The sequence below is a fragment of the Ranitomeya imitator genome, chromosome 6, assembly GCF_032444005.1.
Source record: "Ranitomeya imitator isolate aRanImi1 chromosome 6, aRanImi1.pri, whole genome shotgun sequence".
NCBI classification, from domain to species: Eukaryota; Metazoa; Chordata; class Amphibia; order Anura; family Dendrobatidae; genus Ranitomeya; species Ranitomeya imitator.
In genome coordinates, this window is record NC_091287.1 from 283,978,448 (window position 1) to 283,995,809 (window position 17,362).

The window sequence follows — 17,362 nt, forward strand, 5'->3', positions numbered from 1 at the left end:
GTCAGAATAGGTTGTGTTTTTACTGCGGCGATTCTGCTCATGTTATTTCTGATTGCCCTAAGCGTACAAAGAGAATCGCTAGTTCTGCTGCCATCAGTACTATACAACCTAAATTTCTGTTATCTGTGACCTTGATTTGCTCATTATCATCATTTTCTGTCATGGCATTTGTGGATTCAGGCGCCGCTCTGAACTTAATGGACTTAGAATTTGCCAGGCGTTGTGGTTTTCCCTTGCAGCCTTTGCAGAACCCTATTCCTTTGAGGGGCATTGATGCTACACGTTGGCTAAAAATAAACCTCAGTTTTGGACACAACTGACCATGCGCATGGCGCCAGCGTATCAGGAAGATTGTCGTTTTCTGGTGTTGCATAATTTGCATGATGATATTGTGCTGGGTTTTCCATGGTTACAGCTACATAATCCGGTGTTAGACTGGAAATCCATGTCTGTGACTAGTTGGGGTTGTCAGGGGGTTCATGATCAGGTTCCTTTGATGTCAATTTCCTCTTCCCCCTCTTCTGAAGTTCCTGAGTTTTTGTCAGACTTCCAGGATGTATTCGATGAGCCCAAATCCAGTTCCCTTCCACCACATAGGGACTGTGATTGTGCTATTGACTTGATTCCAGGTTGTAAGTTCCCTAAGGGACGACTTTTCAACCTGTCTGTGCCTGAACATACCGCCATGCGGAGCTATATTAAGGAGTCTTTGGAGAAAGGGCATATTCGGCCATCTTCTTCACCGTTGGGAGCGGGGTTCTTTTTTGCTGCCAAGAAGGATGGTTCCTTGAGATTCTGTATTGATTATCGCCTCTTGAATAAGATCACGGTCAAATTTCAATACCCCTTGCCTTTGCTTACTGATTTGTTTGCTAGGATTAAGGGGGCTAGCTGGTTTACTAAGATTGACCTTCGAGGGGCATATAATCTTATTCGTATCAAGCAGGGTGACGAATGGAAAGCTGCATTTAATACGCCCGAAGGCCATTTTGAATACCTTGTGATGCCATTCGGACTCTCTAATGCCCCATCTGTGTTCCAATCCTTCATGCATGATATCTTTCGGAGTTATCTTGATAAATTCATGGTTGTATACTTGGATGATATTTAGATTTTTTTCCAATGATTGGGATTCTCATGTGAAACAGGTCAGGATGGTATTTCAGATTCTCCGTAATAATGCTTTATTTGTGAAGGGGTCAAAGTGCCTCTTTGGAGTGCAGAAGGTTTCTTTTTTGGGTTTCATTTTTTCTCCCTCATCTATAGAAATGGATCTGGTTAAGGTTCAGGCCATTCATGATTGGATTCAGCCCACATCTGTGAAGAGCCTTCAGAAATTCTTGGGCTTTGCTAATTTTTATCGTCGTTTCATTGCCAACTTCTCCAGTGTGGTTAAACCTCTGACTGATTTGACGAAGAAAGGCACTGATGTGACGAATTGGTCCTCCGCGGCTGTTTCTGCCTTTCAGGAGCTTAAACGCCGATTTACTTCTGCCCCTGTGTTGCGTCAGCCAGATGTTTCTCTTCCATTTCAGGTTGAGGTTGACGCGTCTGAGATTGGGGCAGGGGCCGTTTTGTCTCAGAGGAATTCTGATGGTTCCTTGATGAAACCGTGTGCCTTCTTTTCTCGGAAGTTTTCGCCTGCGGAACGCAATTATGATATCGGCAATCGGGAGTTGTTGGCTATGAAGTGGGCATTTGAGGAGTGGTGACTTTGGCTTGAGGGGGCCAAGCACCGTATTGTGGTCCTGACCGATCATAAGAATCTGATTTACCTCGAGTCTGCCAAACGGCTGAATCCTAGACAGGCTCGATGGTCCCCGTTTTTCTCCCGTTTTGATTTTGTGGTCTCGTACATTCCTGGTACTAAGAATGTTAAGGCGGATGCCCTCTCTAGGAGTTTTTTTCCTGATTCCCCTGGGGTTCTTGAGCCGGTCGGCATTTTGAAGAAAGGGGTGATTCTTTCTGCCATCTCCCCTGATTTGTGACGGGTTCTTCAGGAATTTCAGGCTAATAAGCCTGACCGCTGTCCTGTGGGGAAACTGTTTGTTCCTGATAGATGGACTAGTAAAGTGATTTCTGAGGTTCATTGTTCTGTTTTGGCTGGCCATCCTGGGATTTTTGGTACCAGAGATTTGGTTAGTAGGTCCTTTTGGTGGCCTTCTTTGTCGCGGGATGTGCGTTCTTTTGTGCAGTCCTGTGGGATTTGTGCGCGGGCTAAGCTTTGCTGTTCTCGCGCTAGTGGGTTGCTTTTGCCATTACCGGTCTCCGAGAGGCCCTGGACACATATTTCTATGGATTTTATTTCCGATCTTCCTGTTTCCCAAAGAATGTCGGTTATCTGGGTTGTCTGTGACCGATTTTCTAAGATGGTTCATTTGGTGCCTTTGCCTAAATTGCCTTCTTCTTCTGATTTGGTTCTGTTGTTTTTTCAGCATGTGGTACGTTTGCATGGTATTCCGGAGAATATTGTGTCCGACAGAGGTTCCCAGTTTGTTTCTAGGTTTTGGCAGGCCTTTTGTGCCAAGCTGGGCATTGATTTGTCTTTTTCTTCTGCATTTCATCCTCAGACAAATGGCCAGACTGAGCGAACTAATCAGACCTTGGAGACCTATTTGAGATGCTTTGTGTCTGCTGATCAGGATGATTGGGTGGCTTTTTTGCCATTGGCCGAGTTTGCCCTTAATAATTGGGCTAGTTCGGCTACTTTGGTTTCGCCTTTTTTTTGTAATTTTAGTTTTCATCCTTGTTTTTCTTCTGGGCAGGTTGAGCCTTCTGACCTTCCTGGTGTGGATTCTGTGGTCGACAGGTTGCAGCAGATTTGGGCTTATGTGGTGGACAATTTGGTGCTGTCTCAGGAGGAGGCTCAACGTTTTGCTAATCGTCGTCGGTGTGTTGGTTCCCGGCTTTGGATTGGGGATCTGGTTGGGTTATCTTCCCGTCATGTTCCTATGAAGGTTTCTTCCCCTAAGTTTAAGCCTCGATTTATTGGTCCTTATAAGATTTCTGAGATTATTAATCCGGTGTCCTTTCGCCTGGCGCTTCCGGCCTCGTTTGCTATTCATAATGTCTTCCATAAATCTTTGTTGCGGAAATATGTGGAGCCCGTTGTTCCCTCTGTTGATCCTCCGGCCCCTGTAATGGTCGATGGGGAGTTGGAATATGTTGTTGAGAAGATTTTGGATTCTCGTTTTTCGAGGTGGAAGCTTCAGTACCTTGTCAAGTGGAAGGGTTATGGCCAGGAGGATAATTCTTGGGTTTCTGCCTCTGATGTCCATGCCGTTGATTTGGTTTGTGTCTTTCATCGGGCTCATCCTGATCGGCCTGGGGGCTCTGGTGAGGGTTCGGTGACCCCTCCTCAAGGGGGGGTACTGTTGTGAATTCAGCTTTTGGGCTCCCTCCGGTGGTTGTAGAGGGTAATGCAGTTGTGCCTGGACTGCAGGAGTGGACATGCGTATCTACTAATTGCAAAACTGACTGGGGTATATAGCTTTGCAGGACTCTTTAGTCAGTGCCAGTTGTTCATTGTTTTTGCAGGATTTCTTCCCTACTGGTCTCTCCAGTTTGCTGTGCTTTTCTACAAAGATAAGTCCTGGCTTTGTTTTTGCTGTCCACCTGCTGTGGACCTTTATAGTTCTGTGCATATTCATGTTTTTGTCTTGTCCAGTTTTGTCTGTGAAGGATTTTGCAGCCTAGCTATTTCTCTGGAGATGCAGATATACCCCCCATGTCTTTAGTCAGATGTGGTGATTCGTATCTTCTGTGGTGGATATTTTCTAGTGTTTTTATACTGACCACATAGTGCTCTGTTCTGTTCTTTCTTTTTAGCTAGTATGGCCTCCTATACTAAAATATGAATTCATATCTGCGTATGTTATTTCCCTCTCCTCTCACAGTCAATATTTGTGGGGGGCTATCTATCCTTTGGGGATTTTCTCTGAGGCAAGATAGGTTTCCTGTTTCTGCTTGTTGCCTTTCCTTAGCAGTGGTTTTACTAGCAGCTATTTTACCATGAAGGCCTGCTGCACAAAGTCTCCTCTTAACAGTTGTTGTAGAGATGTGTCTGCTGCTGCTAGAACTCTGTGTGGCATTAACCTGGTCTCTAATCTGAGCTGCTGTTAACCTTCGATTTCTGAGGCTGTTGACTCGGATAAACTTATCCTCAGAAGCAGAGGTGACTCTTGGTCTTCCTTTCCTGGGGCGGTCCTCATGTGAGCCAGTTTCTTTGTAGCGCTTGATGATTTTTGCAACTGCACTTGTGGACACTTTCAAAGTTTTCCCAATTTTTTGGACTGACTGACCTTCAGTTCTTAAAGTAATGATGGCCACTCGTTTTTCTTTACTTAGCTGCTTTTTCTTGCCATAATACAAATTCTAACAGTCTATTCAGTAGGACTATCAGCTGTGTATCCACCAGACTTCTGCTCAACACAACTGATGGCACAGCTAAGCCAAGAAATCCCACTTATTAAATCTGACAGGGCACACTTGTGAAGTGAATACCATTTCCGGTGACTACCTCTTGAAGCTCATCAAGAGAATGCCAAGAGTGTGCAAAGCAGTCATCAAGGCAAAAAGGTGGCTACTTTAAAGAACCTAGAACATAAAACATATCTTAAGTTGTTTCACACTATTTTGTTAAGTATATAATTCCACATGTGTTAATTCATAGTTTTGATGCCTTCAGTGTGAATTTACAATTTTCATAGTCATGAAAATACAGAAAAATCTTTAAATGAGAAGGTGTGTCCAAACTTTTGGTCTGTACTGTATATATAGAATATACTGTATATAATTTTTTCAGGTAAGAATAATTAAATAAATATGTATAACGACTAAATAGTAAAAGAAAAAATAATAGCCAATAATATACGGTACTTTTTTCGCTTCATGCATTTATTTTTCTGTAACTCGGCAATGTGCAGATTTGTCAGTAGTCAAGATTTACTGCAGAAAAAGGACCCATGAAAGACAGATGCACATTGAATTTATCTCGACAGCACTATATGAGACTGAAAATTGCCTTATCTGAATGAAAGCCCTCAGATTTGCTTGGATCTTTTTTTTTATTCTTAAATACTATGGCAATGCCATTACAAAATAGATTCTTACCCAGTTTTCTATGGATGAATGAGAAATCAGAGAATTTAAAATTTGATGTTCAGACAATGGAATTGACTTTGACAGAAAAAAAGAGAATGATTAGACAACATACCGTAAGCCCGCTTTTTACGTAATGGTCCTATAAATAAGTACGGACGCAGTTTGCGCTAGTGCGTAGTTTTACATATATCTCCTGTTGTGTGCACTAGTGCTAAATTAATACGTTTAATAAAATTATGCTCTTTCCATCACATGAATAAAACTCATTTCATAATTATCTGTGCATTAGCCTACTTTTCACCATATGTCACCGCATTCATCCATTATCTGATTGACATCTTTAACCTTGCACATCAGAAGCCTCGGAAATGGCACGTATCTGAGAAGAGGACATTTTCCTGTTGATAAAAGGATCCTATTTTTTTTTTTTTTACATTGAAGAGCCTAACGATACGCTGGAGCCTAATGAGCGATTGTGCAAGGATGTCTATCTTTTCTACTTAAATGATGCACAAAGCAATTTAATGTGAATGTAAGTGGTGTATGAACCTTCCTGAGGATGGACAGTTAATGAAACATATGTCTCACATAATAGGAATGTTTTACTAATGCTAGGAGCTATGATTCAATGGAACGCATTCATATCGAGGTGATAAGTCTGAGAGCTTTCTCTCAATGTGAAGTCTACCCTCTTTGAAAGTAGCAGTAAGAAGTAAGAAGAAAAGGAAATTATAGGGATTTATTTCTGGAAAGAACATTTTACAGTTTCATTTTCCATGGAAATGTAATTTTGAAAACTCTGTGTTAAGCTATATAACTTTTACCTTGACTATATTAACGCCTCCGTGTTTAAAATGCATGATTTAATCCAAAACGTGCATGCTAGAGTATTACTTGGGTATGAATGGCGCTGCACCATGTTATTTATTTTCTTTTCAGATTTTTTTGTGTTAAATAGGTTGCCCATTAGCATTTATGGTATAATATACACTGTGGATGTGTACTTAGTACAGTTGGGGCAAATTGATTCACAGGACCCAATCCATTTGGCCATGGTAGTAATCGATCGTCGCTGGACGGGAGCCCTGAGAAACCCCCTCCTATCTGATCCCCCAGCTCTCCTGTTTATTAAGCAAGAAATGATCAGCTCAAAAAGTCTCAAAGCGGAGGACCATAAGGCAACCAAAGAGAATGCAAGAGCAAACAAAGTCCTCTAGAAACAAACCTCATAATAGAAAGAATTTTATTCAGGTATACAAATTACATAAAAAATTGGAAATGCAACCTACCAACAAAAATGATGAGAAAAAGCGCAATCACTGCACGTGACAATTAATTTTGTAAATTAAATACAATGATACAACATATGCAAAATAATAAACACCGTATATTGATCCATCAGACGGTCTAGAGTGGAATAAGAATACCTCAATGATTCAGATGTAGTGGTATAAAATACCATACCATCTAGACTGATAGTAATAGTCATGTAGCCAATCTGAAGTACAGTGTGAAAATAAGGTAAAGTGCATAGTGCAAATGGAGTTACATAGGCTATATAGAAAAAATTATAAATAACTATATCAATATGGTATCCAGTTATATACCAAAGCTATCTATTTTCATCTGAAGGCAAAAGGTAGAAGTTTTTTCACAGTATAATAGAGTCAATAAAGTTCATAGCCTTCAGAGGGAAAACAGAGAACAATGTGCACACCATGGCTTGAGATGGTCACATGGAACATAGTAACAGCAAGTGAAAATAACAGAGGTAATTCGAATACAATCTGTCCGAAGACACGTACCAGTGTAACCCTCCTGTTTATTAGCCAACCTGCCGCAACATCATTAAAGTGATATTGCTCTAGGTGGGCAAATCAAAAAAGAGGTACAGGTGACGTTAGCTAAGAGGTTTTCAGGACTACTGTTCAGCCGTCGATTCGGACCAACAGTAGCACTTGCCCTAAAGTTTTCATCAGGAGCTTTAGACTACATATAAGTCAACCAATCAGTCACCAAATGAAGGCCAAAGTCTGCTCTTTTTAAGCTAAGCCTGACTGCTACATGCATCTACATATTGTTCATTTAACTGTATAGGAAAACCACATACAGCCACAAAAATGTATACCATGAGGTACACTTTTTATACCAAACAAACCCACAAAAGAAACAGTCAAAAAGGTCCCATAAACTTGTAAACTTTATTAAATTCCAATTAAAACAATGTATAAAGCAGGTACAATGGCATGATTGGAGAGATGAATAGTGCCCACAGTGGTCATAGGCTGAAAAAAAGGGCAAAATTGGCCACACACTCCTGCATAATCGGAAAACTACACCAAATTATGGCACATAGTAGCTTTCATAAATAGTAATACCGATATATAACAATAGCAATACCAATAACGGGATACCGACTCATGGTACATACCTCTGGAATGCAGGAATGGGAGGCCAAAAGCCCAACCCCGATGCACGTTTTGGAGTGGCAAAGACTCCTTCCTCAGGAGCCATGAGTCTCTCTGGGTTACTAATACCCAGACATCCATTCTGAGTTTGTCAGGAGTATACTTCCTGAGCATATCTCCTTAACAATACCCATGTTTAATATTTTGAGGGTCTTTCTACTGGGACCTAAACCAATCTATAAAACAAGGGCTACTACATCTACATCTAATAACTGTAACTCTAGCATCCCTGCATGGTTCTTCTCCTTTTCCCCGGCAGGGACACCGACATGCTTACTGCCTCGGCCACCCTGCTGTGTCCTCTGCCCCTGCTCCCGCCAAGGTTCCTGTATCCCAGGGCCGGCTCACACTACACAGGTCTCCTGGCAGCATGCGCTTCCTGCTTCTTAAAGGGGTAGCGCACACTCCGAATGTGTTACCAGCCAATATCTGAGATGCTCTAACTTTTTAAGGTACCTTACCCTGTAGGGAGGTGCCTGAGCAATTTTAGTGCATTGTTAGTCCTTGCTTGCTACTTTGTTGTTAGGTCCATAATGTCTGAACCGGATCCTGAACCCATCCTCTCTCTACCTTGTCTTAACCTGAACCCGCCTTGACTGAGTTCGAGTCTTTATCTGTCTAATCTGCACCAGTACATGTCACCCTGTACCTGATTTTGTCCTCTGTTTCTGAACCCACCCTATCTGAACTTGTTCCAGTATCCATTTTGTTTATCAGCCATACAGCATCCATTCATCCTGTGTACCAAATCCTGGTCTGACTGGCTCTCTGAGTTTATTGCTACATTTCTGCCCCTTTGGGGTCAGCTGCTACAACATCGGGAACTGCTCTGGAGTGGTACCTGGTGGCTATCTGCAGCACAAGTCTAACCTCACCTTAAGAGGCTCTAGTGAAGACCAGGTAACCGCTTAGTTATGCCCCGCCAGTTTAAACATGGCCCCATGGCACAGTGGGTCAACACCAACCAGCGTGACAATAATCTAGGTGCCAAGCTGATCTTCGTAGCTTAAAATGGTTCTATAAGAATAGGAAAGAAAGAGAGAGCAAAAGAAATAAAGAGAAATAACAAAAAATAAAAATACATTATATCTGTACAATAAAAAAAGAAAATGTTATCTAATATATAATTGCCTAGAATACTACTTCCTGCAATTTGTGCCAACTTCCGTGGCTTTGTCCGGAGCTAATGTCCGGAGCTAATGTCCGGAGATAAGTGATGTCAACAGTGTCTGATTGGTTGCCGCCTGCTGCGAGCGACCAATCAGAAACGTGCCGTACTGTGACACACTCCGCCCGCCATTTTGGTGTGATTTTTGAATTTTTACCTCACAGCAAGTTTCTACTGCGTGGAGGCGGGCCCAGTGACGTTGCTCTTCAAGCTCCTGCCGAATTTCGTCAAAAAAATGATAATACCATTTACCAAAACTATATATATTTAGTTGTGAAGTGGTTCAGTGACATTTTCACACCAATTTTGAACTTTTGTTTGGTGTTTTCTCCATATACTGCCTATTATTTTTGTTCTTTCTTACTATTATTTATTAATTGTATTATTCTTACATTTGAATAAATAAAGTATATATGGATTCTAGACTCCCGATTCTTTAGAATCGGGCTGCCATCTAGTTATAAATAATTTCTTAAATCCCTGTAAATAGCAAACAGTTATTTTGTAAAGGGAGGTAATCACTGTAAAATTACAATGGCCGCCTTCTTGTCACATTGACGGAAACCTGTTCTAGAATTTTAGGTTAAGTGCTTGTGAGCATGTGCAGATGAAACAGCGGCATGTGGTAATGGAAGTAGAAATTAGGCCCCCCTGTCATCAGACCTTCTAGTGTAAGGGGAATGATGGGTGGGTCGATGTGGAATGATGGGTGGGTCGATGTGGAATGAGGTCAGGAGATATTGTAGATAAATCAAATCAAGAGGATTATTAATTAGCACAGAAATGGTAAAATATTAATACAACTTTATAGTAACTGATATACAATTCATCTCATCCTATACTGTGTTATATTTGTAAGTAAATAGTGTTTGCATACATAGTGTTATATCATTTTAAATGATCTTCTTGCTTGTCTGCTTCTATCTCCTCTCTTTTCTCATAGTCTTTTATTTTTCTTTCATTTCACTCTTTTCCCTTGATCTTTCCACCCTCGGCTTTTTTTTTCTCACTTGTCACTTTCATCCTGTCTCATTCATTCATTATTTTTCAATCACTCAGTCATCACTTTCAGCTAAATTCTCATGTCCTGTCTCTCAATTTTACTCTTTGCTCGCAAAAACCTTTTTTGCTAATTCCGCTATCCCCTTTGTTTTCATTGCAGGGACATTTGTCGTTCAAGTCACAGCCAATGATGCAGACGATCCGACCTATGGAAATAGTGCAAAAGTCGTCTACAGTATTCTGCAGGGACAGCCATACTTCTCAGTCGAGTCTGAGACAGGTCAGGAGACCTTAGCTGTATCTTTGTTTCGGTAATTGAAGATGACATGTTAAGTCAAGCTAGGACATACTAGACAAAACTTGAAAGAGATTACATTTTCCACCCTGCACAAACTGACAAACTCAATCGAGCAAGACATCTGTAAGCATGACACCAACGTTATTAGAACCTACGAATCAAAGCTGAAATATAATTAGGGTTGTACACAAAATAGCTTCACTCGGAACAAGAAATAGGACTGAGATTTCATCCGAATAACCAAGCCACTCTACACTCACTGATAGTAACCAGCTAAGTATTGGGTTATAAGACACTTTGAAGATCTTGTAATGCTAGGTACTTTGATACAATAGGCAAGTTTTTCTTCATCCTTTCAGATTCAGTATTCATACAAATTAATAATTTCTATGTGCATATATTATTAAAGAGACAAGAAACATCATACGTAAATCTGCTACTACTATCTCTTAATCTCTTTTCACCAATCACCATTGCTTATTCAGTCTGTGAGGTTCCAAGAGGAAAAGATAGAAAAATTACTCACCTGTTAGCTCCCTCAACGATCCAGCACTGACACTTTCGTGGTCCAGCACTGACATTTTATGGTCCAGGACTGAAGCTTTCGTGGTCCAGCACTCACACTTTCATGGTCCAGCACTGACACTTTCGTAGTCCAGCACTGACACTTTTGTGGTCCAGCACTGAAGCTTTTGTGGTCCAGCACTGAAGCTTTCGTGGTCCAGCACTGACACTTTTGTGGTCCAGGACTGAAGCTTTCGTGGTCCAGCACTCACACTTTCATGGTCCAGCACTGACACTTTCGTAGTCCAGCACTGACACTTTTGTGGTCCAGCACTGAAGCTTTTGTGGTCCAGCACTGACACTTTCGTGGTCCAGCACTGACGCTTTTGTGGTTCAGCACTGATGCTGCAGTGGTCCAGCACTGACACTTCCGTGGTCCAACACTGACACTTCCGTGGTCCAGCAGTCATCACTCGCTGCAGTGCCATCATTGGGTGCAGTGTCTTGCTATTACTATAATGCAAGGGGCATCCAATGATGGCATGTAAGCAAATACAAATAATCTAACAGGTGAATAATGCATTTTTTATTTTATTACATATTCTGCTGACATTTTTTTATAGTATTTAAACCAAGCTTTATTGAAAATATGTTATACATCTTGAAATAGTCCTCTTTTCATAGCGGCCAGTACAGCAGTCATTGCTTTCTGCAGATTACATCTGAATGTAGCCTGGGAGAACATAAGCAGTGTTATCTCATCATCATTAGAGGGTGGTGAATTTAATGTCAGCTCTACAGTATTACTGAGCCTTCACATGGCAGGATCGTCACGTTATACTTTATGCACATAAATAAAGATCTATGTCTATCTTCCCTGTCATTTCTTGGTCTGTGGGAGAAGAGGCTCTTGGAGGCTGTCAAAATCTATTTCTCAGCCAATTGACACCCAAAAAGCACACACCACGTTCTGTATACTCCGAACACAGAGTACACGAAGCAATATGGCTGCCCAATGGGGAGTTATAAAAAATATATAATACATTATAAATGGTTACAATTCTTAAAAAAAAGAACAAGTACATCTAATTAATTAGTATTGTACTTTGTAAATGAAAAGTAAAGTAGAGTGAAAGAGGTATTCCCATCTCCAAGATACTATCCCAATATGTAGTAGGTGTAATATAAGCAAATATGCAAAATATAAGGTGCCATATTAGCAAATACCTCCAATTAGAAATGTAGTGTAGATCTTGTGATTCGCTATGTCACTTACCCCATGTGCAGGGCTTTGCAGTAGCTTAGGTATCCATGGTTATGACCACTCCTAGAGTAACAGATAGCTAGTTACTAGCGGCCGTATTCTTGGATACCTAAGCTACTGTAATGCCTGCAAATGAGGAAAGAGCTAGCGAATCAGAAGAACTATTTTACATTTCTAACTGGAGGTATGTTTTACTATTATTATTATACCTACTATATATTGGGATCAGATCTTGGAGATGGGAATACCCCTTTAAGGCTGTGATCACATCTGTGCTGGAGGCTCTGTCACAGATTTTGTCACATTTGTAGCTTGCAGTGCTATGTTTTCTGACAAAACAACAAACACCTTGTAGAAACTGGAACAGACCCCCATTAAAATTCAATAGAGTCCATTAAGTGCTACTGGAGTCCAAATTTATTTCCATTTTTCTACTACTTTTATGATTCCAACCCAGATTAACATAGTAAAACAAATGCAAGATTTTCAGTGTGTGAAAAAAGGCCATGTATTAAAATGTTTATGAAATGTCCAGAATTTTATTTCTTGGTCGGTTTGAATGCTTTTTGAGATTTTACAGTGCATTAGAAATAAAAGAAGAAAAGCTGTGAACATGGAAAACATGATTATGTGTAGATCCTAAAGTTGCCCTCTATATCCTAATGAAGGACACTGCAGTCAACCTCGAGTTATCTGTCGTAACTAAAAATAAAGAAAATACTTTACGTAACGCTTCACAGAATATATGAATACGCTGTAAACACACTGCAGCGTGAAGAAGAAAAAAAAACCCCATAAAATGATCTTCTCAATGAAGAGAGTCAGCACCCATATACTGTACACAATGAAATCTATTTAAAGGGAATTTGTCAGCAGTTTTTTGGTACCTCATCTGAGAATAGCATGATGAAGGCAAAGATCAGCTGAATCCATCAATGAATCACTTAGATTACTGGGTGCAGCAGTTCTCATACAATCAGTGTTTTTAAATTTAGCAATACAGCAGAGCTCAGGAAGCTAACCCCGCCCACACCACAGCTAAGCCCGCCCACACCAGGCCCTGTATGTACAGTGTTGATAGACTGTGAGGCGCCTAGCACAGAAGGGGGTGTGTCAGACTAGCATGTACGTGGTGCTACGCGTGATTATTATTATTATTATTATACATTTTTATAGCGCCATTTATTCCATTGCGCTTTACATGTGAATACGAGGCAAATATAGACAAATACATTAAACATGAGCAGATAACAGGCACACGGGTACATAAGGAGGGAGGACCCTGCCCGCGAGGGCTCACAGTCTGCAGGGGATGGGTGATGAAACACTAGGAGAGGGTAGGGCAGGTTGCGCGGCGGTTCAGTAACTTCAGGATCACTGCAGGCTGTAGGCTTGTCGGAAGAGGTGGGTCTTCAGGTTCTTTTTGAAGGTTTCTATGGTAGGCGAGAGTCTGATGTGTTGGGGTAGAGAGTTCCAGAGTATGGGGCAAGCACGGGAGAAGTCTTGGATGCGGTTGTGGGAAGAAGAGATGAGAGGGGAGTAGAGAAGGAGGTCTTGAGAGGATCGGAGGTTGCGTGTAGGTAGGTACCGGGAGACCATGTCACAGATGTATGGAGGAGAAAGGTTGTGGATGGCTTTGTATGTCATTGTGAGGGTTTTGAACTGGAGTCTCTGGGCGATAGGAAGCCAGTGAAGGGCTTGACATAGGGGAGAGGCTGGGGAATAGCGGGGAGACAGGTAGATTAGTCGGGCAGCAGAGTGTAGGATGGATTGGAGCGGTGCCAGAGTGCTAGAGGGGAGTCCAGAGAGTAGGAGGTTGCAGTAGTCGAGGCGGGAGATAAGGGCATGCACTAGCGTTTTTTGCGGTGTCGCGGTCAAGGAAAGCACGGATCCGGGAAATATTTTTGAGTTTGAGACGGCAGGAGGAGGCAAGGGCTTGGATATGTGGCTTGAAAGAGAGGGCAGAGTCAAGGATCACCCCGAGGCACCGGGAGTGTGGGACTGGGGAAAGTGAGCAGCCATTGACATTGATGGATAGGTCTGGTGGAAGGGTAGAGTGAGATGGGGGAAAGATGATGAATTCTGTTTTGTCCATGTTCAGTTGTAGAAAGCGAGCAGAAAAGAAGGCTGAAATAGCAGACAGACAGTGCGAGATTTTGGTAAGTAAGGAGGTGAGGTCAGGTCCGGATAGGTAGATCTGCGTGTCATAAGCGTAGAGATGGTACTGCATACCGTGGGATTCTATGAGCTGTCCCAAGCCGAAAGTGTAGATGGAGAAGAGTAGGGGTCCTAGAACAGAGCCTTGAGGAACACCGACTGACAAGGGGCGAAGTGAGGAAGTGGTGTGGGGGAGGGGGACACTGAATGTTCGGTCTGTCAGATATGACGCGATCCAGGAAAGGGCCAAGTCTGTGATGCCAAGAGATGAGAGAATTTGTAGCAAAAGGGAGTGGTCCACAGTGTCAAAGGCAGAAGACAGGTCCAGGAGAAGGAGGACAGAGTAGTGTCGCTTGCTCCTGGCAGTTAGTAGGTCATTGGTGACTTTAGTTAGGGCAGTTTCAGTTGAGTGATGGGGATGGAAGCCTGATTGTAACCGATCAAAGAGGGAGCAGGAGGAGAGGTGGGAGGACAGTTCAAGATGGACGTGTTGCTCCAGCAATTTGGAGGCATAAGGGAGAAGAGATATCGGGCGATAGCTAGACACAGAGGATGGGTCGAGGGAGGGCTTTTTGAGGATGGGTGTGATCTTGGCATGCTTGAAGGATGAGGGGAAGACACCTGTTGTGAGTGAGAGGTTGAAGAGGTGCGTTAGGGTTGGGATGAAGGGTTGGGTGATAAGCTCCTGGTGCTAAAACAATCATTGCAAGCAAAGAAACCTTGGATTTTGACAACATAGGCACTGCCGAAATCTGTGTTTTAACACCTACCTCATGCTGTCTTCAGATTACAAGGCAAAAAATCTGTTGACACATTCACTTTAAATTGAAGAGTTTAGCTTCTCGGCTGCAGTGACATCCGAAGTCCATCACTCGTTATTTTAAAGCCAATTCAGTCTTTAGTTAAGTTTTGGACAGCCCCTTTAATACATACAGTGTATAATCAAGGTTAGAAGACACGTTCATAAACACATATACATCTTAAGTGAATCAAAAAACACATTCACCTAGCGACTTATACACATTAATGATGCTGGGCCTGCACTGATTAAAAGTGCAATGCCTTTTAGAAATGCAAATGTAATTATCATGTTCTTATTTTGTTTCTTACACATAATTATATTGTGCTCGGAGGAAAATGCATCACACATGGGAAGGTATTTGAATTAATGTCTATGCCATTAATAGATGCGGCATCGCCACAACAAAAATACACGATAGTGAACGCCGCCATACACTAAGCACATCTGACAGGTATAAAACATAGTCATCGGGTCTGTTGTGTAATTATTTCCAGGAAATAAATGTTGCACTTCAATAGCTGAGGAATTTCTATTGACACCTAATGCATAAGAAGTAGCAAATGTGTAAAAAAAATACCTAAGTAATGGTGTACTGACATCACTCGATATTGAAGTCTTAAACATGTACCGACCGACAGCCGTGTAAAGGCCCCTTCACATTTAGCGACGCTGCAGCGATACCGACAACGATCCGGATCGCTGCAGCGTCGCTGTTTGGTCGCTGGAGAGCTGTCACACAGACCGCTCTCCAGCGACCAACGATGCCGGTAACCAGGGTAAACATCGGGTAACTAAGCGCAGGGCCGCGCTTAGTAACCCGATGTTTACCCTGGTTACCATGCTAAAAGTAAAAAAAAACAAACACTACATACTTACCTACAGCGGTCTGTCCTCCAGCGCTGCGCTCTGCTTCTATGCTCTCCTCCTGTACTGGCTGGGAGCCGGAAAGCAGAGCGGTGACGTCACCGCTCTGCTTTCCGGCTCACAGCCAGTACAGGAGGAAAGCAGAGCACAGCGCTGGAGGACGGACGGCTGTAGGTAAGTATGTAGTGTTTGTTTTTTTTTACTTTTAGCATGGTAACCAGGGTAAACATCGGGTTACTAAGCGCGGCCCTGCGCTTAGTTACCCGATGTTTACCCTGGTTACCAGTGAAGACATCGCTGGATCGGTGTCACACACGCCGATCCTGCGATGTCTCCAGGGAGTCCAGCGACGAAATAAAGTTCTGGACTTTATTCAGTGACCAACGATCTCCCAGCAGGGGCCTGATCGTTGGTCGCTGTCACACAGAACGATTTCATTAACGATATCGTTGCTACGTCACAAATAGCAACGATATCGTTAACAATATCGTTATGTGTGAAGGTACCTTAATAGCCTGTTCACACAGGCAGAGCGCGATTCTGATGCACACATAACTCTCTGTAAAGGTACCTTCACACATAACGATATTGTTAACGATATCGTTGCTATTTGTGACGTAGCAACGATATCGTTAATGAAATCGTTCTGTGTGACAGCGACCAACGATCAGGCCCCTGCTGGGAGATCGTTGGTCGCTGAATAAAGTCCAGAACTTTATTTCGTCGCTGGACTCCCTGGAGACATCGCTGGATCGGCGTGTGTGACACCGATCCAGCGATGTCTTCACTGGTAACCAGGGTAAACATCGGGTAACTAAGCGCAGGGCCGCGCTTAGTAACCCGATGTTTACCCTGGTTACCATGCTAAAAGTAAAAAAAAAAAAAACACTACATACTTACCTACAGCCGTCCGTCCTCCAGCGCTGTGCTCTGCTCTCCTCCTGTACTGGCTGTGAGCCGGAAAGCAGAGCGGTGACGTCACCACTCTGCTTTCCGGCTCCCAGCCAGTACAGGAGGAGAGCAGAGAAGCAGAGCGCAGCGCTGGAGGACAGACCGCTGTAGGTAAGTATGTAGTGTTTGTTTTTTTTTACTTTTAGCATGGTAACCAGGGTAAACATCGGGTTACTAAGCGCGGCCCTGCGCTTAGTTACCCGATGTTTACCCTGGTTACCGGCATCGTTGGTCGCTGGAGAGCGGTCTGTGTGACAGCTCTCCAGCGACCAAACAGCGACGCTGCAGCGATCCGGATCGTTGTCGGTATCGCTGCAGCGTCGCTAAATGTGAAGGGGCCTTAACAGATAGCTCAGTGCGTCTGAGGCTGCTTTTGTTCTCGGCAGCGCAAGTTTTATTTACACAATGTGCTGCCGAGAACGATGATCATTTATTCAGCACAAAAGATCATTTCACCCAATGAACAAGTGTTTTGCTCATTCGTTGGGTGATCGGCAGCCTGTTTGGACTGCAAGATTATCGTGAATAGAGCGTTCTTAGGAATACTCATTCATGATAATCATCCAGTGTAAATGCACTTTCAAAGTTTCCAAAGAATGTGCAGATCTTCTGGTATAGAATAGACAAAACATTGGACAATTATCAGAAAGTAAATAATTGCTATTTGATATCATGGCAAGCTGTAACCCCAATATATAAGAATCCTTTTCAGGTCTCCTAATTATAATGTATCTTCTTATGATAAAGCCCCCAATGTACCCTCTACTACCTTTTTTACAAC

General features: G+C 42.5%; 1 protein-coding gene across 3 annotated transcripts in view; it reads left to right on the forward strand.

Moving 5' to 3' along the window:
• The window catches only part of LOC138642455 (cadherin-6-like), a 474,683-nt gene that overhangs the window by 363,722 nt on the left and 93,599 nt on the right, over nt 1-17,362 (forward strand). For all 3 annotated transcript variants that reach the window (XM_069730611.1, XM_069730610.1, XM_069730612.1), the window contains one exon: nt 9,902-10,021. In XM_069730611.1, the coding sequence (XP_069586712.1) occupies nt 9,902-10,021 (120 nt within the window). The remainder of the gene's footprint in view (nt 1-9,901; nt 10,022-17,362) is intronic.